General features: G+C 44.5%; 2 protein-coding genes and 1 long non-coding RNA gene across 4 annotated transcripts in view; 1 reads left to right on the plus strand and 2 right to left on the minus strand.

The window, feature by feature from the left end:
* Positions 1-1,421: 1,421 nt before the first annotated feature.
* On the plus strand, positions 1,422-12,308 carry LOC127003492 (pyruvate dehydrogenase protein X component, mitochondrial-like). Its single transcript, XM_050870247.1, has 10 exons — positions 1,422-2,031; positions 2,210-2,580; positions 4,139-4,320; positions 7,135-7,310; positions 7,838-7,989; positions 8,274-8,437; positions 8,869-9,045; positions 9,592-9,776; positions 11,249-11,349; positions 11,780-12,308. The coding sequence occupies exons 2-10, from the start codon at positions 2,280-2,282 to the stop codon at positions 11,959-11,961; spliced, it is 1,620 nt and encodes a 539-aa protein (XP_050726204.1). The 5' UTR covers positions 1,422-2,031; positions 2,210-2,279; the 3' UTR covers positions 11,962-12,308.
* LOC127003494 (uncharacterized) lies at positions 8,934-11,273 on the minus strand. The gene is made up of 3 exons (XR_007757094.1): positions 11,129-11,273; positions 9,571-9,812; positions 8,934-9,069 (listed from the first exon to the last, which is right to left on the minus strand). It is a non-coding gene; the product is annotated as an uncharacterized LOC127003494 (long non-coding RNA).
* A 7,314-nt stretch (positions 12,309-19,622) lies between the features above and the next one.
* LOC127003495 (inactive ubiquitin carboxyl-terminal hydrolase MINDY-4B-like) overlaps positions 19,623-25,042 on the minus strand; it is a 44,993-nt gene continuing 39,573 nt past the window's right edge. For both annotated transcript variants that reach the window (XM_050870250.1, XM_050870251.1), the window contains 7 exons: positions 24,973-25,042; positions 24,339-24,404; positions 24,048-24,118; positions 23,236-23,383; positions 21,123-21,328; positions 20,416-20,544; positions 19,623-19,806 (listed from right to left, as the gene is read on the minus strand). The exon at positions 24,973-25,042 is cut by the window's right edge and continues 96 nt beyond it. In XM_050870250.1, the coding sequence (XP_050726207.1) occupies positions 19,758-19,806; positions 20,416-20,544; positions 21,123-21,328; positions 23,236-23,383; positions 24,048-24,118; positions 24,339-24,404; positions 24,973-25,042 (739 nt within the window). In that variant the 3' untranslated portion in view covers positions 19,623-19,757. The remainder of the gene's footprint in view (positions 19,807-20,415; positions 20,545-21,122; positions 21,329-23,235; positions 23,384-24,047; positions 24,119-24,338; positions 24,405-24,972) is intronic.

Below are 25,042 nucleotides of genomic sequence, written 5' to 3' on the forward strand. Positions count from 1 at the left end.
ATGGGAGTGTTATAGTTGTTAGGTATCATGTTTTATCAACCCGGTAGCAGCGACGGGCCAAAATTGTGGCTTTACCGTGTAGCAGCGACGGGCCAATTTTGTGCCATGATATAAACCCCCAAAAATAGATGATACATAATCTGATCATAAATGCTTTGATATATATTATGAAATGGTTTGTGTAAGGGGTGATTTTTTCTCATTTTTCTCGCTTAGAGGGACCATTAAGAAACATGATCCCTGCCACTACTGGGTTAGTAATGTGACAGAGCAGACCTGTATGAGAAATATAGGAGTCTGCAAGAGGCCGGTAGGTCTAAACAAGGCAGCTCCTGTAAACCTAACCCCACCTAACCTCACTGTCCATGAATTTATCTAACCTCTACTTGAATGTATCTATCAACATATAAAAGAGGGAGATGGAGAAGACAATGGGTAAGTGGTTGAGGATAGAGATGAAGATTGTGAGTAAAGTAAATTCATATATAAGTAAAAGTGTGGGTGCTGGAAGGTCTGTAGGTAGGTATTTACCTTACTTACTTAGCTTACTTGGAAAAGAGAAAGATAAAGCCATAAATGACGATTAGATACCGAATAAATAGAGCAGGATGAAGCAGCCATTTACATTTAGAACCCTTTTTTTTGTTCATAAATTGTGGGTTATCCTGACGATGTATTTAGAGACTACATAATAGCGAATACATTAGTGTGTCACATATCACTGGAGGAAAACGAAAACAGAAAGAACAAAAAAACAAGACCAAGACCATTCCCCCAAGACCTGTGACGTCAAGATCAAGCTCAAGCCCATCACCCGAGTGATAAGATTGTTAACATAATTAGAAGTATGTATGTAGGTACAAGAGCAAAGTATAGACTAGGTGATCTAGAGACAGGTTGGGTGAAGAGTGAAAGAGGAGTGAGACAAGGCTGTATATTATCACCAACATTATTTAGTCTTTTCACAGAGGAATTAGCAGTCAGAATGAGGAGAATGAATGCAGGAGTGAGAATTGGAGAGGATAAAGTATGTGTGTTGTTGTATGCGGATGATGTGGTGGTTATGAGTGAGTCTGCTGAAGAACTACAGAGTCTCCTAGATGTGGTAGGGGGTTATGGAAGGGATTTTGGGGTTAGGTTCAGTAGTGAGAAGAGCAAAGTAATGATAGTGAATAGGTCAGAGGATGAGAGAGAAACAACTTGGAGACTGGAAAGGGATGAGTTGGAACAGACGGAAGAATACAAGTATCTAGGGGTGTGGATGGAGGTAAATGGATGCGGCAGGGCCAAGAATGTAAAGATAAGTATGACAAACCAGTGGGTAGGCCGTTTAGGGAGTGCAGCGAGGATGAGAGCGAGCAAGTATGATGTCATCCGTGAGGTTTGGAAGAGTGTGGCTGTCCGAGCATTATGTATGGAATGGATGTGATGACATGGAATGACAGTGAGATAGAAAAATTGGAAGTGGGGCAGAATAGGGTAGCAAGAATGGCACTGAATGCACCAAGGTTTGCAGCAGTAGAGGCTCTTAGGGGGGACATGGGATGGAGCACGTTTAGGGAAAGACTAGTAAAGGCAACCTTGAGATATAAAGTGAGACTGGAACAAATGGAGGATGCAAGATTAGCAAGGAAAGTATACTTGTGGAGTATAAGAGATGGCAAATGGGCGAATAAATGTGGGCGAATGATAGACAGGAATGTTATGCTAAGTAGGTGGGTGTACCGACCCTTTGAAGATAGACAGAATGTGTTTGAATGGAGAATAACAAACAGAAATGGAGAGGGGTTTGAGTGGGATGTAAGAAAGTGGAAGAATGTGATAGATATGGCAGTTAAAGATGAGGGATTGAGCAAGTGGAAGAATGAGATGGAAAGAAAGGAAACTCTCGACTGGTATAGGGAGAAAGAGGCCCCAAAGTGTGAGGTGTGGTATGAGGGAAGCCTGGGAGGTGATCTTCTTTTCCGTGCTAGAGCGCAGTGTCTGGATGTGAATGCAAGGAACTATAGATGGTCTGAGTCCCGCAGCAAAGTATGCCAGATGTGTGACAGGGGTGTGGACGAGACTGTGCAGCATGTAGTGCTGGAATGCAAGAAGTATGACAGGGAGAGAACGAAGATGATGCATGTGTTTTTGAGCGAGATGGGACGTGATGTAAACGGGAGGACTGGAAGGGAGTGGATGGTGCTGCTGCTGGGGCTCAGTGGAGAGACGAGTGGACGAGTGATTGAGGCAGTGAAAGAGTTCTTGGAGGGCATGTGGCGTGAAAGATGTAGGGAATGATATCTTGCCCCGAGAACATTGACTTCCCGCATGTTTTGTTTTCTTTTCACAGGAGCTGCCGATATAAAGGCCTGGCTGGGGAGAAATCCCGAGCCACCTGTGACATCAAGATCAAGATCAAGATCAAGCCCCAGCCCCAGACCCGTGGCACCGCGGCACACGGCAAAATGGCAGGTGTTGGAGGCCGGGCTGCCGCTCACCTGTCGCGGCACCTGGCCAGGCTGAGGCTGCTGCAGGGCCCCAGGCTGCCCCAGGCCCACGCCGCCGCCCTCCTGCACGCCACGCCGGCCCTGGACGGTGAGAGATTCTGGGGGGCGGGGGTGTGCCTGCAGGAGACGGTGGGACACGGGGATAGATGGGTTTGGGGTCATATTTAAGGGGATGGGACGTTTATGTGTGTATTTTAAGGTCTTTGTGGGGTTGTTTGATGGTCCTGCACACCACGGCTCTGGATGGTGAGACAGACTTGAGGCGTGGGTGTTCTTGCAGGGTGCAGTGGGACACCGGAGCAGATGGGTTCGGGGTCATAATTAAGGTCATGGTGCCAGGTTACACTTTACACAAAAAGTTACAAAGTGTAACTTTAAGAAAATGTGTCTTGGAAAGCGACGTATTTGTGGTGGGCTGCTGCCTGTGTGAGAGGGGTGTTTTTTTTATATTTTTTCTAAGACCGGAACCCAACTATCAGCTGGTGGTTATGTAATAGGAAGTTGAAGCATGCTGGGTTGACAGGCTGTGTTGTAGGCACCGTGATGTAGAAAATGGATGTCTGTAATGAAGTGCTTCATGTACACGTTGTTACTGAGTATCATAGTGCATAGAGCTGATAACAGATGACAACAAAAGGGAGAGATGAGCAGAATGGGGGCACACTAACACCAGAGACAGATGGAGGATGTTAGGAGTATTCAAATGGGTCAAGGGCTACAACAAAGGCGATATAAGTAAAGTACAGAGAATTAGCCTGCAGGATGGAACACGCAGTAATGGATTTAAATTAGAAAAGTATAGATTTAGGAGGGAAATGGGCAGGCATTGGTTTAGTAATAGGGTGGTGGGGGAATGGAATAGACTAAGCAATCACATAGTTAGTGCAGGGATGATAGCTTGTTTTAAGAGTAGACTTGATAGCTACATGGACGAGGACGACAGGTGGTAGTGTAGTGAGGCGACTAAGCCGGTCGAATGAGAGTCGAAGCAAAATTAGTAGAAGATGACGCTGATGAGTGAGGTGTAGGCACAGTAAGGTAACAGGGTACTGGAGCGTATGCCTGTACTGAAGGTAAACGAGGATCAAGTCTCTACCTGTAACCCCTAAAACTACATCTCACCCATCATGAGTAGTGGGGGGATTCTGGAGCTGCCCTGTGTAGTCCACTCAACCTCTTGCAGTCTCCCTGTGTTCTTATGTTTTTCTTGTGTTTTAGAGGCTGTTGTCCTGAAGTGGCTGAAGATGATGATTGTCGGATGGATATCTTATGAATTTAAATCTAAACAATTAGGGGGCGTGAAAGGTCATAGTTTGGGTGCCTCTCCTCCCAAAATTGACCTCTCTTTTGCCCACTCCTCTTATTAACTTTTTTTTTATGGGAGCAATGATTTGTAGGCTTTTCTTTCATTACTGATTTCCTCTTTTTTGCCCTTGAGCCCTTGAGCCGTTTCCTTCACTGTAAAAAAAAAAAATACTGTTTAAAAGTTGTTTGGAATAGTTTTATTTACGGCACTTATTTATGGACAAGTATGTGTTTTAAGGTCAGGGAGATACTGCTAGTTTCAAAGCCATTTATACAAGACCACCACCAATGCCCTCCACTCCATAGGGCCACACCAAGCTGACCCACCCTTACCCCAACAGCTGAAGGCATCCCTATTAAAATGCCGTCACTGTCGCCCACCATGACCGAGGGCACCATTATCAAGTGGCTGAAGGAGGAGGGCGAGACCATCAACCCCGGCGACGTGCTGTGTGACATCCAGACGGACAAGGCGGTGGTGGCCCTGGACATAGAGGAAGAGGGGGTGCTGGCGAAGATATTGGTATGTGTAGAGGGGATGCGAGGGTTATACTAATGGCTCTTTACTCCCCATCTCTCTTGCTTTCTCTCTCTCGCCTTTACTAAATTCGGAGATGATTGATTGCAGACTGGATGTTGGTCTTAAGGGTTTATTTAATGCTGCTTTTCTCTCCCTTTCTCTCCTTATCTAGATGCAGAGACAGATTGGATTTTGGTGTGTGTGCAGAGGAGTCATAGTGATTTATCTAATGCCTGTTTTTATTCTCCCTTCTTTTGTTTTATGTAGATTTGGAGATGATGGAGTCCAGATCGGAGTTTGGTATATATGCTGAGGAGTCATAATGGTTTATCTAATGCCCTTTTTACTCTCCCTCTCTCCCTGCTCTCATCCTCACTGAATGCAGAGAAGATGGATTCCAGTGTGTGTTATTCCTGTTCTTCATTGTGGAGTTGAATGCCACAAACTGCATCCCATTCCTCACCATTCACCTCCCTATTTCTCCTCCACAGATGCTGCCAGTTGGTCAAGATTGATGGCAGATTCTTTAAACATCCTATTTGCATTCATTAACAATTATGTGGCTAGGGTTGGATTTTCACAGAGTTGTCGACATTACAAACTCAATCGTAAAGTAAGAAAAAAAAAAAAAAACTAACCACCCTTTGATGAATGAATGAAAAAGACAAATCAGCCACATTATTGTTGATGAAGACTAATAGACCTTTAAATAATCAGGGCGTAAATATTTCCCTTCGTATTTTCTCCTGATGTGATGTTTCGGTATCAGGGCAGAGGATTAATGGGCCATATTTCTTGCAGCTGGAATATTTGAGTGGGATGAGGAGGATGAGACTGGATCCTTTGTGCAGGGTCTGTTTGAGGGTCTTTCCGAGATGACGGCTCACTATAATCCTAGTGTGGAGGAAAGCCCACACCTGCCAGCCCCAAGACACCACAAGGAAGCTTTGATAGTGAAGGATAAGGAAGCAAGGAGGGACGAACATGACCACCCAGGGGTTTCAGTAGCACCTCCTGTTGATAGTCTTCCTGTAACTCATTCTGTGATAAGTGATGAGGAGCAAGTGTCTGTTTGTGAAGAGAGACAACCAGAGACTGTGCATTCCTCTCTTGGGTCGCTGCACAAAGGCACAAACTATGAAACGGTGACAAGTTCCTTACACACCCACAAGGAAGAAGTGGTCCAGCTTCCGAAAGACCAACTTGAAAGCATCAGTGAGCAGTTTCCTTCACCTGACGACCTTCCTGCCTCAGAAAAGCCTCACGCACAGACCAAAAACCATTTAGCAGAAGCACCAGTAGAGGTGATATCTCCCACAGAGCCTCATCCCATAGACCTAACATCAGGGGTTGGACAGATGCAGAAAGTTAGTGAAAGAGATGGTGCAGATGTCACAGAGAAAAGCCTTGATACTGACCTGCCCCCTGATGTGACTGAGGAAGTGAACTCTCCTGAGGGTGGTGGTGACTCCCGAGGCACCCCAGGCTTTAGTGCTGCCCCTCAGGTAGGCTCCCTGGGTAGTGCAGCTGTTTGTTTGCTCGCTGTATGGGGCTGTGCTTGTCCTGTGACTTAACAAAGGGAATAAGTTTTCTAGAGAGGCTTCTCCATTTTTATCATCTGCAGCCATTCACTGTCTCATCAAGCACTACCTTACTCATTGATTGCACTGTGCTAATGGACTGTTCCATTAACACTATAAAGAAAGTAAAAATAATAGTTGGAAAGGACCTAGAGAAGGGTAGGAAGCTGTTTGTGGTTTTATGGATCTGAGGCTAATGACAGTTGACATGAAGAGTTTATGGGGTGTCCTAAAGATATGTGGTGTGGGAGTGTGTTTAATTGAAGGGATCAGGTCTTTTACAAGGATATGAGTGCCTCTGTGCTTATGAAAGGGAAGCGAATAAGAGTTTTGGTGTTGGTGTGGGTGGTGATGGGGTGTGTGATGTCACCATGGCTGTTTAATGCTTATATGGATGGTTGTGTGAGGGAAATGAAAACCAGAGTAAGGGATTTAGTTGCAGGGCTAAAAGTGAGAGGTGCAGAGCAGTCCTTAGTAGCAAGTCTAAGTGCAGATGGTACAGTGAATGTTTTCCATATAGAGACAAGCCTTACTTTAATGACCATTGCATGTCCTAGTGACTGAGACTGCTCCTGACTAAAACCAGCTGCTGCACTACCCAGGCAGCTGAGGGAGACATATTATAATACGACCCATAGTGTCTCCTCAGGTAGAGATTTTTTTGACCAAGTAATGGGCATGACCTAAGATTATGTCTTCTGTCCCCTGTCTCACTTTCCAGACCCAAGCATCCACAACTGGGGTGATCTGTCTTGGCCAAGGCTGTTTGCTGCACTCACTTGGATGATTTATAACATTTTTTTTATGTGCTTTGTATTTATGGGACAAATGTGGTTTCAGCTCAGAATTTTCTCCCATGTTGCTGTACATAATCAGCTTCCTTTGCTTTGAGTTTGATCACATGAATTGGGAGTCTTAAAACCATAAATTATACTAAATTCAATAATGTACAACTAGGGTGAATGTATTAGTCAATGTAAGATGAATGGAACAGATATCAGATACTTTCAGTGGAAAATACTTATTGGTAGCATGATAAATTTGTAGCTATAAAAGCCTAAGTATTTATATATGTTTTGACTTGTGGATAATTAAACCAATGAATTAGTTTTTCATGTTTACTGATAAATAAAAAAAATTTCAAGCTAAGTATGTAGCTCAGTAAGGTACAGGTGAATAAGGGAGTTATTCCACATTTATGACGACAATGTGTGTGTAACAAAACCTTCCCTAACAGGTCCCAGACGACACCAAGGACGTGAAGGTGGGCACACTGATCGCCTTAATGGTGGGCGAGGGCGAGGACTGGAAGACTGTGGAGATGCCGAGCACAGTGGAGGGAGATGCACCGGCGCCCTCACCCACTGCGGAGACTGCTGCTAAGGCGCCGGCAGGAGGGGACGGAGGACATGGGTGAGGAGGCGGTTTACTGTTTACCTTGATTTTGTTGATTATTTATTTGTTTTATGGCCGGGGAGAGGATTGTGAGGTGGTGTCCATATCATAAGCTTTTCAATGACCTTCTGTACATGGAAGTTTGACCCTTTATTTTATGTATTCACTTTACTTATTTACCCTATTATTTTATGTTCTTTATTTTATGTTTAGAAAGAAGAGCATTGAGAGGTGAATTTCAAGTTATATATTTGGAAGTTATCGAAAGTTCCCTCTCACCTAATTCCTTTTTTTTTTTTTATTACATTTAGTTTACCAAAGACCTTGATCTCACTACAGTCAATCAGTGATCCTTTCTCTTCATCTACTGTCCTTATTTTCCCATACAGGGTTGGATTCTCTCTTCTCCCTGGTGTTCGTCCTTCTCGTTTCTTCCTCCACACACTGTCTCCAAGTCTTCTTCAGTCTTCCAGCTGGTCTCCTCTGTCAATGAATATTCCTCAGTCACACATATCCTCCTCATGCCTTCCTTCTTTATCCTACAGCAACTACGGGCCATCAGTGAGGTTGTTGCTGGAGCAGTATGGCCTCAGGGCAGACGACGTGCCTCCTGGGGGTCCTCACGGCATCCTAGTGAAGGGGGACGTCCTACGCTTTGTGAAGGAGAGAAACTTGCAGGCCAGGACACCAGCGGCAGGTCAGTGGTGGGTGGGTAAAATTACATGGTGCAGTGTGTATCTAGAAAAAGTGGTTCTTGTATCTGTAATTAATTTGTCATGAAGGATTTTGATGTAATGAAGATAGGGGTTAATAATGGGAAGAGGGAAAGGAGGAATGGAAATAGAGAGGGAAGGAAGAAAAGGAAAGAGATAAAGGAATGAAGGTAGAGAAGAAATGGAAGAAAAGGTGAGATAGGAGAAAAGATGAAAGTTGAAAGGCAGAAAGAAGCGTAACGCGTGACTTATAGAACGTGGCTTTCAGTTCCCCCTCCTGAAGCACCTAAGGCTGCTGCTGCCCCCGCCACCGCTGCACCTCCCAAGCCTCCACCAGCACCGACCCCGGGCATAGGAGGGCAGAGTGGTTATGTTGACGTCGAAGTGACTAGCATGAGGAGAACAATCGCAAAGAGACTCTCACAATCAAAGGTATGAAAACAGTGACAAACCTTTAACATTTATTTCACAAGCCATTTGATTTTCTTTCTTCTGTGGTAAATTAATGACCAATTTTAACGCCTCTCCACCTGAAATTGACCCTTCTTCTTGCCTCTCGTTCTTTCCTCTTTTGTCAGAGCCGCGTCTAGTGGGCTTTTTTAGTTGCCGTCTTTGTTGTTTGCCCTCCAGCTGCTTCTTCGTCGTTTGTAGTCCATTTTCTCCCGTTCTTGGTGTTGGACTTGTGATGATCCTCCTCCATCTTGCTCGATCCAGTGCTAAGCCTTCCTCTATTTCTAACACTTCCAAGTCTCCTCGCACTGTCCCTCTCCATGGTCTTCCCTTGCTGCAAAAATACTTGAAAATATCCTCCAGCAAAAGATATAATACCGGGCAGCTTATATATCAATTTTTCCCCCTCACAGACAACGATAGCCCACTCCTACGCGTCGATGGAGTGCCGCATGGACAGTTTGCTGGAGCTGAGGAAGCAGTTTAAGGAGGAGGGTGTCAATGTGAGCGTCAACGACCTGCTCATCAAGGCCGTGGCGTTGGCGCTCTCCAGGTGTCCCGAGATGAACTGTGTGTGGCAGGGAGACCAGGTGAGGCAGGAGGAGTGGGCATGCCTGGGAAACGAGGAGGATGCAAATTAGTCACAGTTATGTTTTATTAGTCATGTCTTATTAGTTAGTTATGTATTATTACTTGTACATAGTGACTGATTTGGCTTGGGAGGAGAGGGAAGGGTGGGAGTCATGTCTATATCGTCATCATCATCATTTATTCTCTATGGTGGGGTTGGACAGGATATGAGCCGCCTCCACTGTTGCCCGTCCATAGCCATTTCTTCCGTGATGTTCAGACTCCTCATACCTTCCTCCACTGTCTATAGGGGCATATAAAGAGGGAAGGCTGGGAGTTGTCTCTATAGGGGCATATAAAATGGAAAGGCTGGGAGTTCTCTATAGGGGCATATAAAATTAGAGTTTATACAGAATTGGGGTAATCTTGCTTGAACCCCATTTCCATGTGTACTGACTGACATCTGATCACCTAGTTGGGTTAAGTTTTCTGCATGCAATTGACGTAACTTATTAGAATGTATTGTGTTAATGTTGATCAAGTACCGCCTCTTTGCCGTCTTGCAGCTGAAGGTTGGTGGGGCGGTGGACATCAGCGTTGCCGTGGCCACCCCAGCGGGCCTCATCACCCCCATTGTGCGAGGGGCGGACTCTAGAGGACTGGAGGACATTGCTGCCGCTGTGAGGGATCTTGCCACCCGCGCCAAGGAGAACAAGCTGAAGTTGGATGAGTTTCAGGGTGGAACATTCACGTAGGTTCTCTCTTTCTTATTGGAGTCGCACATCACCTGTAATATTAGTTGCTTTCATCATCTAGTTGTGGATATATTAGTTAGTTTTATTGCCTTCATCTTTTAGTTGTGAAAATACATCCCTTTGCTATGATTTGTCAGTCAGTTCCATAATGTGTACGGCAATAAACACAAGTTAGAATAGATGTCAGTTTTTTTAATTTCTGAAGTTATTTCTAAACTGACATTTGAGAAGCACATCCGTTCCATGCCTTCCACTATTGCACAGAAGACAGCCTACTTTGTAAGTGCTTCAAAATATTTGCTTGTGACTCTAAACTGTAATCAAATCTTTTTATGCATTCATTTTGCCACACTGAGTATTGTGCTCCTGTTTGGATGTCTGCTGCCAATTGCCATTTAAAGTTACTTGACAGAGCTTTCAGTTCAATTTATTTCCGGCACTTGTTCTTGATCATCGCCATCAAGTTGGTGCCCTTAGCATTTTATTAAAAGTTTTAAGAGTAATCGGCATCCTTTTACTCCTGGCCGGGTCACAAGGTTTGCTCTTAGTCAAAACGATCTTGCTTTTAATCCTATGAATTTTTGTACGACAATTCTCACAATGTTTTCTTCAGTCATTGAGAAACTTATGGAATCAGTTACCCAATGAGATTGTCCTTTCTGCAGACATTTCTACATTCAGCAGGCTTGCTTAAAATCTTTCAATTTTCCCATGAACTTCAGGAATTGAGTGTAGGAACTCATTCCTGTTTAACAGTGTCAATTATCTTATCCCCGGTCTCCTCCTTTTGCACATTGCAGATCATGATCTTTGGCCTTAGTTTTCCCACACTTTTTGTGCTAACTTGCTTTACATTTTCCAGTTTCTGAGCTGCTTCATTCCTCGTGCTCTTATCATCAAAGTTCATGACAATGTTACCTCCATTTGTGAATCTTGAATCAGTAATTTGAATGCCTGGGAAACCTCATTTTTCATCTCAGTACCCTTTTTGTCTTGATCAGAGGCCTTCACAACAAGGAGATTCTTCTTCCTCTTGCGTCTGGCTACATCAGCAAAACTGGCTGACCCGACTCTGTCTGCTCATCACAAATCACGCCTCCCACCTCACTCACTCCTTGACACTGGACATCCAAGATTCAACCTTATCTTTAACCACAGATATTTCTTTAGATAATTCTTGCTTGAATTTATCCAATTTTTCAACAATGTTGGTAGCGAGAGACACACTGAAGACATGGAGTGCAAATCCAATTAATTTTAGGTATATTATCCTGCTTGACTCCAGTCAAATTAGCACACTTCACATAACACCTCCTTGGACACGAACAGCATGCAATCCACTTCTCACCTGTAAAATCATCACAGACACAACTGGTTCTGCCCGCCATTGTCGACTCAGCTGTTCCAAGGAGCTCATGCCGACACGTCCTCACCCTACCCCTCTCACTCACTCATTATCTTCTTACAGCATATCCAACCTTGGCATGTTCGGCATCAGGGAGTTCAGCGCCATCATCAACCCTCCCCAGTGTGGTATCCTGGCCGTGGGGGGCAGCCGCCTTGTGCCAGGTGTGTACAGCCCTCCCTCCTTAGTGGTGCCTCAAGGCCGTGTGTGTCCTCCTCTTGTTATCAGAGTTGTCTTGGTGTTCGAGGGTGCCTGTAAAAGTATTTGTCCGTTAGTTTACTGTAGTGCTCTTTATAGATGTGGGCCGAGCACTCATACCGGCATACACTTAGTGCTGAAAGATGTATTACTAAAGGTCAGAAGCCCGGCTTACATATGTGATGAGAACTTTAGATATAGACTTAATCTGCATTTCTAGTTTAAGTAAATTAAACTCTTAAAATGCTCCACAAAATCTAAGGTTACAAGTATCTTAAAGTAGAGGCAACACTTGGTAATTAGTAAAGTATGAAGTTAATTATTAGTTCCTCACTGTTTGGAAAGTTGCCTCATGATCAACAAAAGTAACTGGTATCACCGTCCTCTCGTGCACAGATGAGTCCGGGGCGCCGGTGACCCTCATGACCTCCCAGCTGTCCTTCGACCGTGGCGCCGTGGACGACTTCCAGGCAGCAGAGTTCCTGGACACCCTCAAGACTATCCTGGAGAACCCCAAGACCATCCTGCTGGGCTCCTACGCCGCCACTGTGCCGCACCCTCTCGCCGCCCTCCTCTGAGCCTGCTAAAAATGCTCACGTTTTACTAAATGTTTTACTCGGGAAGATGTGTTGAGTTTTTTAGTCGGTTAAATTCCAAAGTTCGTTAACTTTTAAACTCGACATGTTAACATATTCTTTTTTGTGCGTGACTTCAGTGCCGGCCAGTCAAATACTCTTATTTCAGGATGTTGATAAAATTGATGTTTGGTTTTACAGAGAAAATTTAATTTGGTTTCTTAAATTTCCTGCAAGCACACAGCATCCACAAGTACATGGCACGTACATGAGATTTGTTACTGTAATTTACTTATTGTTATTGTATATATTGTAAAGCTTATTTAATAAATAAGTTAAGACTGAAGAAACCCTTTGATTTCTGCATCCAGCACAATAGTACAAGGCTTGACAAGTCACTACTGTATTGGCACTGAGGAAGGTTACTTTGGTCATTTGATGCTGATGAGAGAGGTGGGAGGTGAAGGCTTAACCTGGTAGCAGCAACGGGCCAAATCTGTAGCTTTACCGTGTAGCAGCGACGAGCCAAATTTGTGCCATGATTTAAACCCCCCAAAATGGATGATACATAAACTGATCACAAATGCTTTGATATATATTATGAAATGGTTTGTGTGGGTGATGATTTTTTTTCATTTTTCTCGCTTAGAGGGACCATTAAGAAACATGATCCCCGCTGCTACTGGGTTAAATTTCTAGCATGGGATATGACAGACAATGGAACGCTGGACACCCATCATAAAGGGAATAACTGAGGGAGAGGCAGATGGTGTTATATGGTGAAGTGTGTGTAGTTTTAAGCCACTCGGCGGTGACTGAAAAATCCGAGGTGGTAGCGTGGGGATTCGAACTTGCGTCGTCCATCACGTGGTAAATGTGGGCCCAGCACGCTACCACTCAGCCACCGCCTACCCAATTGTTGTACTCAGCCTCTTATGTCTGCCACCGCCTACCCGATTGTCGTACTCAGCCTCCTATGTCTGCCGATTTCTGACCCCAAAGCTGCCTCCTCGACCCCAATAACCGCCTTCATATATAGTTATCGTTGAAATGGTTAATTATAGTACATATTGGTGTTTTTTGGCAATAGCTATGGCTCAGAAACTGGTAAATGCGAGGCTCTGAGTATGGTATGGCAACGGTGGTGTCACACTGGCCCTGTTTCGGGTTAAGTTTCTTCTAACAGCTGATTTTATAGGTGTACTTTATAAGCGTCCAGTTCCATATTTTTTTGATAAATCTGAATGTGTTATACCGTATATGATTTATAAATGTCATCTTTTTTCAAACTTTTTGAAGAGAAAAGTGATTTATTTTTATTTTCATATTTCTAGTATCATTCAACCATCCCTCACATATGCAAGTGAAACGTGGGCCTGGAACAAAAGGCAGAGGTCTCTAATGCAGGCAGTGGAAATGAGTTATTTGAGGAGTGCTTGTGGTGTGAGTAGAATGGATGGAATGAGTAATGAAAGTGTGTACGAGCATTTTGGAATGTGTCAAGGGGGTGAAGGGAAGAAGTGAAGTGACAGATTTTAAAGTGGTTTGGCCACATGGAGTGAATGGAGGAGAGTAAGATGACCAGAAGGGTGTATGTGAGTGAGATAGAGGGAGGGGATGCTAGAGGACAACCTCCAGTGAAATGGAGGGAGAGGGGGGAAAGATTCTTGAGAAACTTTGAGCAGGCAAGGAGGGAGTGTCTGGACAGAGAAAGTTGGAAGCTCTTCTGCCGTGGCCATCCCCTGGTGGGAGCTCCTAGGAGCAGGCGTTGATGAAATAATGATGATGAAAATGATCATTTTCCGAGATTCGCCGTTTAAAGAAATAAGACACTATTTATGTCATTACTCATGAAGTACAAATCCTACATGCATCAAACTTTGGTCACTTATATTATGCCTATAGGCCATGTTGTAACAAATAAAATGGTTAATTTAGTTTAATATTAAAAGAATTAGTAAAAACATTTGTTATGGGCCTTTGCCGGTAGCAACTACCTCACCACTGGGGGTCCTCGGCACATAAGTTTCGACAGGTGGGGGTGTTTATTAACCAGTGGTGGGCCTCTTCCCCACCCTCCACTTATGTTCCTCACCATGGAGAATGGAGATTTCCTTAATATTCTCCGCTTCTGTACGCTGCGTCTGCAACCGTCCGACGTCGTTTTGGTTTTGATGAAGCCGCAGCGCTCTCTCTCCGCATCTTATTTTTGATCTCTTGGTGTGTCTTCTCTATTTCTGATAGGTTTCCAAAACCAAGTTCTTTATTGAGGTCATCTTGCACATAGCCAAAATTGTGAGTTAGGACAGTATAAGCACAGGAGTACTGAACATTCCTCAATCCCCAATATTTTACCTTATGTAGGTGACTCCAGATCTTTGAGTGGAGGGCCTCATTAGGATTTTGGGTCTTGCCCATCATGCATTTCACTAACAAGTCATCTTTTGTTAGGTCTAAATATATCTGGAAGACTTGTGTTCTCTCAGGGGGGTCCAGGGTGAATTTCATTTTCATGTCCTTATGACTTGGGGGGGGGTTTCCTTGTGCCAGAGCTTTCTGATAAAAGCACCAAGACTTCTCTCCTTCAGGGCACAAAGAATGGTTAGGGTCTTCATCCGTGCTACTACAGTGAAAGAAAGTTGCACGGATATCCTTCTTTAGGCCTTCCAGTGTTCCACCTTTGTTTCTACGGATAGCCTGCCCGTAGTGAAATGGAAGTTGCTCAATTACTTTATCAGTCAACTTTCCTTTTTCTTCTGACTTATTTTCCTCTCCTACTGCTGTTGACTGTTCTTTCAACTTCCTCAGGTTTGTCCCAAGCCTCTTGCTGACATGGTTGATGCATTCTTCTTTTTGTACAGGTACATTTCCGTACGGGTTTAGTCTTTTCACAGCAAGGTACGCTGAGGAGTCCCCATCGCCAATAAACGTCACATACCTCATCTTGTTAAGTTCTTTTGACCTCCCCCATATTTTGGTAGCTGCCTCTGCCTCCATAGCTCCTGATTTACCTTCAAAATTCTTCTGACACCTTTCTTTGTGTTTTTCAATGAGAGACCTATATTCCTCCTCAGTTATTTTTTTATGTTCTTTCTGAGTAAGGAGCCTGGAGCACCGAATGCAGAAATTTGAAAGAACTTCATAGTCTAATACAAACCCTGTCTCAGCCTCAATGAAGCAGCCAAGGCCAATGTGTGACGAGTGTCCTCTTGTGAGCCAGGACCCATCAAAAGAACCCGTGACATTCAGTATCCCATCAGCATCAGGGTGTATTCCGAGACTCTCATAATGTTTGAACACACTTGCTATCATATCTTGTCTCTTCTTTTCCTGCTGTGATAGGATCTTCTTTCCAATATATTCAACTGCTTCATAATATTTAGTCCTATCAAGTGGTCTGATCTTCATTTTTGAGGTTAGCAAGGAGTAGCCAGCATAACCTGTCCCTTCCAGCATGGCAAACCCGACAAGGTTGACATTATTTTCAGTGAGAGACGGGTTGTCCCCTGCCACGGGTGACCAGGAGAACTGCACCGCCTCACATTTCTTGCATTTAACCTCCAAATGGGTGTCTGCTGACCTGCTGGTAATACCCAACTCCAGCCTGCCCATACACACACTGCACACGGAGGAAATGGCCTCAAACATATCCAGGAGAACATCTTTTTCAATCATAACATTTTCCTTCTTCGATGTAGGAAATGAAGACGCCACTGACACATCGGTAAGTAAATTCTCTCGAAGTGTAAGTGTGGAGACCTTCTGTGGTGGAGCCCTGTGGTGGTGGCTGGTGGTACTTTCCTCATTTGAAGGCTCCTGTGGCTTTTTCTTGCTCTCCCTGGCCCTTGCTAAAGTCTCCACCCTCTTCTTATAAGCTATGGATCTTCTCCTCATTGTAGTGTGAAGGAAAACAGGAGAAAATGGAATGTTAAGTCGCAGTGAACCTCCTGTCTCCACCGCCTGCCTGTGCCTGATTCTTCTTCTTCCTCTTGTGACTTGTGTTGTTCTGTTTCTTCCCGCGCTTCTTCTTCTTCTTCCTCTTCCTCTTCTTCTTCTTCTGCTAGAGATGGGACGTGGAGTGAACGCGAGGACGGCAAGGGAGTGGATGGTGCTGCTGCTGGGGCTCAGTGGAGAGACGAGTGGACGAGTGATTGAGGCGGTAAAAAAGTTCTTGGAGGGCATGTGGCGTGCAAGATGTAGGGAATGATATCTCTTCCTCTTCCTCTTCCTCCTCCGCCACAAAGATGATTCCAACCTTCAGGGCTCAACCGTACGAGGAACGACTCAAGCGACTCAATCTCTTTACATTGGAGAAAAGACGCCTACGAGGGGATATGATTCAAGTCTTCAAGTATCTAAAAAAGTTCAATAACGTCGATTACTCCAAATTCTTTGAACTGCAAACCAACTCAAGAACTAGAAATAACGGTTTACCCATTCAGTCGAGTCGATGTAACACAGACATTGGAAGGAGTTTCTTTTCAAACCGAGTCATCCGCCACTGGAACAATCTTCCCTCAGAAGTAGTAAATGCGAATACCATCAACTCCTTCAAATATAGAATCGACCGTCATTTCGCTGCGTCAGGAGTAAACTGAATAACGAGGGGCTTCCATCTGCTCCTCAATATCGAGGTGCTTTCATCTGCTCACCAAGCCCCAAGTGGCGGTCGAGCAGATTAAATCACCAAAGCGGGCGACCTCGTAATGAGCCAATAGGCTTTCTGTTGCCTGCATTTCCATGTTTCCATGTTTCCTCTTCCTCTTCCTCTTCTTCGTCTTCTTCTTCTTCTTCTTCTTCTTCTTCTTCTTCCTCTTCTTGCACTAATAGGCGCTGTCCTTACTGACCACTTGCTGATCTATAACGGACTTTGTGGTACAGACTCCTTGCTAAAGGCTGACGATAAAACTCTAATGAAGGGACGAGGTAACTGTTACATATGTACCACCAAAACTTATAGCGTTCCTTCGTACACAACCAAGCGACTAACGACCACTTGGTGAAACTGACCTTATGCCGTAAACTCTTTGCGTGTGGCTGAAGAAACACCGCTGATCCGCGTCCGCCAGAGCTGTCCGCATCCCACGAGTGTCCAGACGAAGTGACAAGCTCAAATAAGCCTTCAGGAGATCTCCAGACAGGACCTTAGAGCGCAGAACAGCCCCGTCAGGATTAGACCAGGCGGCGTAGGTCTTTTCTCTTCAGCGTCACCCCCGACACTGACCGTCGTGACCGACCGCCCTCGAGAACAGTCAGTGTGTTGGTGTTTCGAACCATGCAGTCGGCGTCTCGTTCACGTGGTTCGAGACACTAACCCTTGGGGCTTGTTGCGACCACCCCTGATCATGTTATTCCCTAGTTATGAGCCACGAAAGAACACGTTTAAGGATACGGATTTTCCCGTCACTACTACTACTACTATTACTACTACTACCACTACCCTATCTACTATCTCCTATCCTACTACCACTACTTTCCCTCACACCATTTCAATTCTTCACCCCTTCTACCCCCCTCCTCTCCCACTTCTATTACTATTCACCACTTAAAACTAACCGACCATCCCACGACTATCCACCAAGGTCAACACAAACTACCCCACGTGTACACTGTTTTATTTATGATACATGGTTGAGTCCTTACAAGTGAGGGCCCACCACGGCCGGGCACAGCCTACAGACGGACGGCGGCGAGCGATGGGCAAGCGAGGGAGGCCGAGAAACAGTTATGGACGGAACGCCTCCCCCTGGGGCACGCCACGTCAGCTCTCACCCTGAATCCAGCGGCTCGGTGGCTCATCTTACAAGGAAATCAAAGTTACCTAATCCACTGTGACGGTTCTAGTCTATATTTAGGTTTTAGGATTAAGTTACGGTCTTCCAACATGCAAACAGGAGCCTTTCCCCACCTGGCCCGTTACGCTGAAGACCGGGAAGAAAAAAATAAAATGTAAAACTAACATTATTTTTCTCTATATACATGATAACAACGATAAAGAAGACCTGGGACTATGCTTCTCTTTCTCTTTTATTTAGGGTGAATAGAAAACACAGACACAAGGTAGAAATACAAAGACGAAGCTTCACTCGGAACAGCATCAAACTTACGAACTAGACAATTTCTGAAACACCGGCACCTGTTAAGCTCGAGTGTGAGGTTGAGGATGAGGAAGGAGGATTCAGAGTGAGGGCTAAAGGGGGCGAGAACCTTTATATAGACAAGCAAACTCACCAATTGTTTCTTACGCAAGCCTCCTCTTTGTTTCTCTGGCTACGATATACTTCAAGAGGATCAGCTGGAGCTTCGAGGGGCAGCATGAGCCAAGCAAGAATGGCGTCACTATAAAACGCTTGTATGTGCCACTTTGACTTCTGAACTACTATAACTGACTGCACCGGACGCCCCTTCCTTATATAAGCCATTAGTATTGTTAGTACGTAATTGATTCTACCTGGTGTTGCGACTCTCACGGGCGGCCCACTGCAGGTATTGGGTAATTAACAGGGCGCACCTTCACCTGGCCGGCCTCTAGGAATATATAAAGTCTGGCGAGATTGGCGACGGCTTTCCATCGGACTAAACAGCAAAGGATAAACAGCCCCAATAGAAGACTTCGAAAGAAACCTCAAAACAGAGACAAGAAACAACAGCAGTAGAAGTAGAGAGCAACGTTGCCAGATTGTCGTACTCAGCCGCTTATATTTCCCGACTTCCTACCCCAAAATTGTCTTCTGGGCTCCAATAACGAAACTCATAGTTATCGTTCAAAGAGTTAGATCCTGATGTTTCTTGGCAATAGTTAGGCGTCAGAAACCGGTAAATACTATGCTCTGAGTACGACAATCTGGCAACGGTGGTAGAGAGACGCCGAAGAGAGGGATCAAAACCGTGACTTACCGCATTAAGAGAGAGAGAGAGAGAGAGCAGCATTTTCAGGACCCAAGGCAAAGTATATTCTAAGCTGACCCGTGAGGAAAACCTACGAATAATACTGAATTGAAGACTCCACTTTATACAGCAGGAGGAAGCAGGTTCTATATCAGGAGCTCAGCGAAGTCAGCACTAAATCAGCATCTCGATATACATGGGAACTCTTGGGATGAGGGTGATCTGATTCCATTACCAAACGAAAACGGAACAGAGGAAGGAGACAAGGTTACAGGAATGACAGCAGCTCGCCACCGACGCAAGATAGAGCTATATACACCTGGATTCCCTTACGCCCCGGAGCTAAAGAGAGTAGAGAAAGGAAGGGATGGAAATTAAGGAGAGGAAGAAGGGAAAGTATACAAGTTGAGAATGGAGGGTGCAAGGAAAAGGATACAGGAGAATGGGGAAACATGGGGAAGGGATGGAGATAAGGAGAGGAGGAAGGAAGGGAAGAAGGGAAAAGTGGAGGGGAAAGGTACGAGGAAGAGAATAAGGAAGAGGAGGGAAGTAAAGGGAGAGACAAGGAAGGGAAAAGAGGAGGAGGAAAGGTATGAGAAAGGGAAAAGTGAGAGGAGGAAGGAAAAAGTGGAGAGAGGGAGGGGAGAGAGAATTTCTGTGAGTAGAGAAAAGGAAAGAGAGGGGACATAAAAGACAACTTCCATGATCAAAAGCAGTGAGAGAAAAGGGGGACACAGGCGAAGGGGGGCGAGGTGGGGGGGGGGGGCGAGGCAGGACTGGAGTGAAGGAGGAAGGGGACGGAGTGGGACGGAGAGCTTGTGCGACTTTTGGATAATGCCTCGAGGGTGTAAATCTTCGGGTACAGGTCTTGGATTGCTTCTTCTGGTGTTGAGGCGAGATGAGAACAGCTGCTACACGTGAGGCGCCGTCCCGTTCCAGCATATCTCCGCGCCCTGCCATCTGGAGAGGAACCATTGACTTAGTTATGTTTGGTTTACTTATGTAGATGGAAGGAAGGAAGGAGGAAGGAGAGAAAGAAGTAAGAGAGAGTGGAGAAACGAAGAAAGTGAGGGGAGGGAAATTAAGAATGTGGGGAATGAAAGAAAGAAAGAAGGAAAGACGGAGGTAGAGAGTGTGAGAGGAAGGAAGGAAGGTTAGGAGCTGGGAAAAGAACCTTAGACATTGATTAACTATTTAGGGGAACCTGGAAACTGTCGCTCTACGGTAGAAAACAATAGCGATAGGAAAAGTAAGAGAGATATTTTAATTAGGAAGTCGGGAATAATGGATTGCTTACGATAAAAACGACCAACAAAAGACTATCTATTTCTGACTCTATTAACCTATCTATCTAACTAACTAATCATCTATCTAACTAACCTTTCTCTTTTGGCCACTCTTCTAAATTCTTTCCATAGGGGTTGTGATTAGACGCTTTTTTTTCTCATTATTATTATTATTATTTGCATCATTTTTCTCTTGAGCTGCTTCCTTTACTCTAAAAAAATAAAACTAACTACCTTTCTAACTAACTATCCATCCATCTATCTATCCATCTATCTCTCTTACTTGGTGTGGATGAGGTTCTCGAGCGGCGAGCAATTGAACTCATCCACCGCCACCTGGTTCCTCGTGTCGATGGTGACGATGGTGGCGGTGGTCTGGGTCACGGTGGACGAGAAGTAGTGGAGCTCAAACCTGTGGACGAGGGTGAGGGGGTGAGAAGGGGAGGGAGAGGGGCGGTGGAGGAGGAGAAGGAGGAAGGAGTGTTAGGGTGGAGTAAGAAAGAGGAGGGGGAAGGAGGGAAAGAAAGAAGGAGAGGGAAGGGTAAGAAAGAGGAGGGGGAAGGAGGGAAAGAGAGAAGGAGAGGGAAGGGAAGTAGAGAATGCGGGGGATGGAGGAAAGAGGGAAGAGGGAGAGAAAATACTAGGAAAGAAAGAAAGAAGAGAGAGAGAAAGAGTATGAGAGGAAGAAAGAACGAAGGGAAAAAGAAGATAAAAGAAAAGAGGGAAGAGGGAGAGATAATATTGTGGAAGAAAGAAGGAAGAGAGAGAGAAAAAGAGTATGAGAGGAAGAAAGAAGGAAGGGAAGAAGGAGGGAAGATAAAGTGGAGGAACAAAATAGGTGAGTGAAAGAAACAAGGAAAGAAAAAGGGAGATAGGTAGGTAGACTAAAAAAAAAAAAAAAAAAAAAAAAAAAAACATATCACAAACAAAAAACACTAACTCACCCACAAACAACAAACAACCAAAACAACCACCTAATCAACCACGCACCTGTTTTCTGCGTGGTAGTCCCTAATGAGGTCTCGGTTAGGGTTGAAGAGTATCCCGTAAGCGTCGTTGCATCGCGTCACCCAGATGGGCAGCGAGGGAGTCTTGAGCCGCGACCCGACCGCCACCTGCCCGCCCCCGCCGTCGTTCCGCGTCCACACCATCAGCCCAATTTCGCTCCTCGTCAGTATCCCCGTCTTGGGCCTGGCCTGGAGACGTGGACGAAGTTGGAAGGTCTTATTATGTGCGTGTGTGACTACTGGTTGGGTTAAAAGGTGTGTGTATGTGTGTTTAGATCGATTTAGATATTGATTAGTTGGTTTTAGCGTAAGAAAACATGTTGAAGGTGTGCCTGTGTGAAATTATTGGGTGGTTTAAACGAAGGAAAACATATTGAAGGTGTGTTTATAAATGTTAAGATTGGTTTAGAGATTGATTAGTTAGTTTAAGCGTAGGAAAACATGTTAAAGGTGTGCGTATGTGTCATTATAAGTTGGTTTAAACGAAGGAAAACATTTTGAAGGTGTGTTTATGAGTGTTTATATTGATTTAGACAATGATTAGTTGGTTTTAGCGTAGGAAAACATGTTAAAGGTGTGCGTATGTGTCATTATAAGTTGGTTTAAACGAAGCAAAACAAATTGAAGGTGTGTTAATGAGTGTTTAGATGGATTTAGACATGAGAAAACAAATTAAAATGTATGTGCATGTGTGTTTAGATTGGTTTAGACATGAAAAAACAAATTAAAATGTATGTGCATGTGGGTTTGGATTGGTTTAAACGTAGGAAATGAAGTCAGTGTGTGTATGTGTGTGATTATGACCTTACTTAGACGTAGAAAAGCGAATAAAAGAGGTAAGATAATTCAGGCAACCAAACTAATGACCTAATCCAAAATACCTTTCTTGAATATGACAAACTAGGATACCGTCTTCAGTTTTGGAAAGCGTAGGATATTTAGAAGGATTAACCCAACGTAGGAAAGCAAAATAAAAGAGGTAAGATAATTCAGGCAACCAAACTAATGACCTAAACCAAAATACCTTTCTTGAATATGACAAACTAGGATACTGTCTTCAGTTTTGGAAAGCGTAGGATATCTAGAAGGATTAACCCAACGTAGGAAAGCAAAATAAAAGAGGTAAGATAATTCAGGCAACCAAACTAATGACCTAATCCCAAATACCTTTCTTGAATATGACAAGCTAGGATACTATCTTCAGTTTTGGAAAGTGTAGGATATTTAGAAGGATTAACCCAACGTAGGAAAGCAAAATAAAAGAGGTAAGATAATTCAGGCAACCAAACTAATGACCTAATCCAAAATACCTTTCTTGGATATGACAAACTATAGGATACCGTCTTCAGTTTTGGAAAGCGTACGATATTTAGAAGGATTAACCCAACATTAATATACTTCCTTAGACGTAGAAAAGCGAGTAAAATGGGTAAGATAATTCATGCAACCAAACTAATGACCTAATCCAAACTACCTTTCTTGAATATGACAAACTAGGATACCGTCTTCAGTTTTGTAAAGGGTAGGATATTTAGAAGGATTAACCCAACATAATATACTTCCTTCTCCCTCTCGGTAATCAAGGAAGGGAAGGACAGCTTGTGATATTGGCGTAAGGGAATGGCCGAGGAAGGAAGGGAGGGACAGCTTGTGATATGGGCGTAAGGGAATGGCCGAGGAAGGAAGGGAGGGACAGCTTGTGATATGGGCGTAAGGGAATGGCCGAGGAAGGAAGGGAGGGACAGCTTGTGATATGGGCGTAAGGGAATGGCCGAGGAAGGAAGGGAGGGACAGCTTGTGATATGGGCGTAAGGGAATGGCCGAGGAAGGAAGGAAGGGACAGCTTGTGATATCGGCGTAAGGGAATGGCCCAGGAAGAAAGGAAGGGACAGCTTATGATATGGGTTATGAAATAGGTTATGAAATGGTTAGTTATGATATAGGTTATGAAAGGTTAACCCAACATATACTACCTTCATCCTATCGGTAATCCAACTTTCCAATCCTTATACCCAAAGAAAAGCTTAACCCGACATCCTACCCTGACCTGACTTATCCTAACCTGCCCTAACCCAACACACACGTCCTTCCCCTACCATGGTGTCCTCGGTGCCCTCGTAGACGATGCCGTTGTGGAGGTAGCGAGTGGCGCGGCCCGTCAGCATCAGAGTCACAAGGCACGGGTGGATGGTGCCGTTGGTCTCTATAAGCGGATGGTCCTCGCCCGATAGGTCGTCGTGTAACCTGAAGGGGGATCAGAATGGGGGGGGTGGTAAGGGGGGGTGAAACGGGTGTGGGGGTGTAAGGAGAGGGGGGCAGAAGGGGAGGTGGAAGGAGGTTAGGTAGCGGTCTTTGCTTGTTTGCTTGCTTGTTTGTTTGTATCTGTGTTTGTTTGTGTTTGTCTCTGTCGGAGGAGGAGGATTTGGGATGTTAAGGTAATGGTGTGTTCTTTTCTTTCTTTCTTTCCTTTTTCTATCTATCTATCTTTCTATCTATATCTTTCTTTCTTTCTTTCTTTCTCTTCTCTCTCTCTCTCTGACCTTCCTCAATAGCTTCGTAATAAACTAAAAAAAAAAAAATACTTCATCGTCACCTTCCCGATAGATGGCGCGTGATAACACACACACACACACACACACACACACACACACACACACACACACACACACACACACACACACACACACACACACACCAAGACAACCTGTGATGCCAAGAAAAAAAACCCTAAAAAAAGATCGATGCACTCAATATTCTCTCTATACTTTCGCTCAACCTGATATACGTGCGTACTTATTGGAATGGTGCGTACGAAATGGCGATCAGACTCTCCCTCCCTCAAGAGCACACACACACACACACACACACACACACACACACACACACACACACACACACACACACTTACTTGACGAAGCCGCGGGAGAGAGTGAGACTGTAGAGGAGGAGCAACATCCCATTTCCGTCCTCCGCCAAGAACTGACAAAATAAATAAATAAATAAATAAATGAATGAAAATAGAAATAAAAAAAGAAGAGAAAAGAAGAAGGCCAGTTATCACCACCACCATCATCACCATCATCATCGCTATCATCATCATCAGCCAACACCTCATAATTAAGCCTGAGAGGGTAGACTTCAGTGGTTTTTTTAATATGTTCTTGTCGTTTAAAGTAACTGTTTTTTTCTCTTTACTCACCTCAAACAAATACTTCTTGAGGTTGAAGGTCAGCTCGTCTTGCTTCTTAAAATCGAACGTGTGAATCTGTAGAGAAAAAAAAAATGCAGGAAGAATGTGTAAGTTAATCGATTTTCTTTACCTATTCAGAGATCGTATTAAATTTACAAGACACTTCATTCCCCCTCGAACAGTATTTTCCCATCTTTATCAAGCCTCTCTCTCTCCCTTCCTCCCACTAATTCTCCTTTTATCAAGCCTTCCTTTCCCTCACACCGTTCCAACCTTCTCACAAACTCTCTCTCCCTTACTAACTCGCCCTTACTCCCTTTATCTATCCTCTTTCTCCCTTCCTAACCCTCCCTTGTCCTTACTTCAACCTTTCCTCACCCTTCCCCATCCTAACATTCCCTACCCACCCTCTCTCCCTTCCTAGTTTACTCCCTCTACCCACTCCCTTTCTCTCCCCGTTCTCCCTCTCCACACCCTTTCTTCACCCTAGACAGCATTCTCCCACCTTTATCCACCCTCTCTCTCTCCCTTCCTAGTTTACTCTCTACACACTCCCTTCCTCAACCTTCTTTCTTTCCCCTCCCACACCCTTTCTTCACCCTAGACTATTCTCCCACCTCTATCCACCCTCTCCCTTTCTCACCCTCTCCGTGCATCCGTCGCCTTGGAACTCTGGATTTTCGGTGAGGTAAGTGTTCTCCTGCGTCAGACAG

Source organism: Eriocheir sinensis, chromosome 25, assembly GCF_024679095.1.
Source record: "Eriocheir sinensis breed Jianghai 21 chromosome 25, ASM2467909v1, whole genome shotgun sequence".
NCBI classification, from domain to species: domain Eukaryota; kingdom Metazoa; phylum Arthropoda; class Malacostraca; order Decapoda; family Varunidae; genus Eriocheir; species Eriocheir sinensis.

Excerpts from the sequence above, each read along its gene's own strand:
- LOC127003492 (XM_050870247.1), top strand. The coding sequence starts at position 2,280 with ATGATATCTTGCCCCGAGAACATTGACTTCCCGCATGTTTTGTTTTCT. Across the intron at positions 4,321-7,134 it reads GGGTGCTGGCGAAGATATTG|GTCCCAGACGACACCAAGGA; the intron begins GTATGTGTAGAG and ends CTTCCCTAACAG. Across the intron at positions 11,350-11,779 it reads GGGCAGCCGCCTTGTGCCAG|ATGAGTCCGGGGCGCCGGTG; the intron begins GTGTGTACAGCC and ends TCTCGTGCACAG.